The 2,251-nt window shown below is 44.8% G+C and overlaps 1 protein-coding gene across 2 annotated transcripts; it reads right to left on the bottom strand.

The window, feature by feature from the left end:
• Window positions 1-230: 230 nt before the first annotated feature.
• LOC146613288 (CCN family member 1-like) lies at window positions 231-2,251 on the bottom strand. 2 transcript variants are annotated; one of them, XM_085377305.1, is made up of 5 exons: window positions 2,125-2,251; window positions 1,831-2,035; window positions 1,384-1,731; window positions 1,087-1,283; window positions 231-987 (listed from the first exon to the last, which is right to left on the bottom strand). In XM_085377305.1, exons 1-5 carry the CDS (start codon window positions 2,164-2,166, stop codon window positions 685-687), a joined length of 1,095 nt encoding a protein of 364 aa, XP_085233431.1. In that variant the 5' UTR covers window positions 2,167-2,251; the 3' UTR covers window positions 231-684. The 2 variants fall into 2 exon arrangements, with proteins under 2 accessions (XP_085233431.1, XP_085233430.1); XM_085377304.1 differs by having other exon boundaries at window positions 231-1,005.

Here is a 2,251-nt window from a genome sequence, read left to right on the forward strand (position 1 = left end):
ATACCACTGCCAGAAAGCAAAAATCTGCAACTTGTGCCCAGCATCTGTGCAGCACCAGGCAAACTGCTGAGAAGTTTACATTACAGACATTCCCAAAACTATTCAGTGACATGTAGGTCAGCCAGATGCTAAAGAGACTGAAAATCGTTGCAGCAAAGACCCCCTGAGAATTTCCAGTTTTTCTCAAGACAAACTCTTAAGTAAGATAGTGGGGAACTGAATTGGTTTTCCTTGAATTTATTGGAGATTATAATCTGCTAACCATGAAATTAACAGTCTGTGTGTCCAGGCTTCAATCATATTTCTGTTTTGCATTGACAACCAATTACAGAGACCAGGACAGTAAACCAAAAGTACAGTTTTCCATGCTTAACATTAACTTTGCATTAAAATGAAAAAAAAGTATGAAACATAACCCTTTAAATAACACGAGTGCAGTGAATCAAAAGAAACAGCCACCGCGTGACGACACATTTAGCAGCTGCCATAACTTTCCACACTGCGATTTAACATGTTTTGTCATTAGAGGCTTAAATATTATTAAGTATGTACAAAGAATAAGCAGGAAAAACATTTTTTAAAATGCAGCATTCACCATTTAAAAGCAGCTTCACAAAGAAGCAAACCACAAGGCTCCAATAATATGAAGCAGAAGTCTTCTTGCGCTTAAATCAAGTCTTTCGGTTAAATTTTCAGTTTGTGGATGTCATCGAGAGGGCTGTAGAGCTCAGGTGTCTTTTTAGCGTTGTTGGAGCAGTTGAGATTACACTTGCACGATTCGATCGTCATCACCATCCTCCTGAAGGTCTCTCCGTTTTTGCACCGAAAATGGAGAGGCATTGTCCGGGTCCTGTGTGGCCTGCAGCATTGTCCGTCTGAGCAGGATCCACAGTACCTGCGCTGCAACTTTTTCAGGCTACGACAACCTGCGTATGACAGGTGAACTGGATGGCTTGCTTTTCCTCTGTGACTGCATTTTTGACCTTTCTGCAAGAGAGAATGTATCTAGGCTTTAGTCTTAACATGGATGGGTTCTCAGCCTCTAATGAAATAATCACTGTATATGTTCATCAGCATATGGTGTACCTTCGAGGTCAACTGTTTGCAGGGACGGATTTCACAGATCCGAGTTTCTTTCACCAGTTTGCACTGTTTGTTGCGGTTGGTCAGCCTCGTGGACACACCAGAGCCGCAGGATTTGGAGCAGGGTGACCAGGCTGTGGTTTGAGGCATGCACTGGACTCCTCTGGCAAACATGTGGTCCACTGAATAACTCCTGAAAGCTGTGCAGATGTTTTTAAGCAGATATTTTTTAAGTTAAAGGTGGGTTAAAATAATGAAAGCAAGCAAGACTTAAATGCAATAAATATCAAGACTGCTCACCAGGCAGAGACTTTGATTCTCCCCACACAGAGGTGAACTCGTTCTTTTTGGAGAGGTCGTCTTCAGTGGTTTTGACTTTGCTGAACTTTCTTCTGTGCTTTTTTATCATAGCGCTCTGTGCCTCTGTTTCCTCAGGGCAGACTAGTTGTTCGCAGCACCCTCCCGGTACCTTGACCCGTCTTAGTTTGGCACAGCCCAACAAGGGCAGCGAGAATTCACGTGGGCAGAGGGAGACACATCCGACTGCACCGTCGATGCAAGTGCACTGGTGTTTGCAGTTAGGATGGAAGGTTTCCCCACTCTGATAAATCTTGCTGTTGTACTCACATGTTCTCCCGTTTAATTTGGCTGTTAAACAGAAGCAGGGAAAGGCTGATGTGATGAAAAGGGAAAAGGTGACAGTTGAAAAACAAAAAAGATCAGAAAAGGGAAATGAAGTCAGCGTACCTCGACAGACTCCCTTATCCGACCCTCCGAAGTTGCACTCCAGTCCCTTCGCAGCATCGCATGGCTGTGTCTTGCTGCAGTCTTCAAAGAGCTGCCGGGCACAAACCTTACAGCATCCACAGCTGTCCAGCACGAGGCTGACGCTGTCTGCACATGTTGGGACTTCGAGGGGACACTGGCAGTCCTTCGGGCACGAGGCTGACACCTGAGGTTAGACCAAACATCCCACCTTTGTAATCAACATTTCTTTCACCCACAGAATATAACAGCAGGCATAAGACACCTTTTCCTCACCAGCGTAAAGCAGAAGATCTCGACGACAAAGACCTTCCACATCTTCTCCAGCTGAAGCAATCTCTCCTGAGTGAAAAAGAAAAACCAGCCTCCTTAATATCACTCAGCAGACCTGGCAGCGGGATGA

This window comes from Diplotaxodon limnothrissa, linkage group LG18 (assembly GCF_057381915.1).
Source record: "Diplotaxodon limnothrissa isolate DT_005_m linkage group LG18, D_limnothrissa_male_GT1.1, whole genome shotgun sequence".
NCBI classification, from domain to species: domain Eukaryota; kingdom Metazoa; phylum Chordata; class Actinopteri; order Cichliformes; family Cichlidae; genus Diplotaxodon; species Diplotaxodon limnothrissa.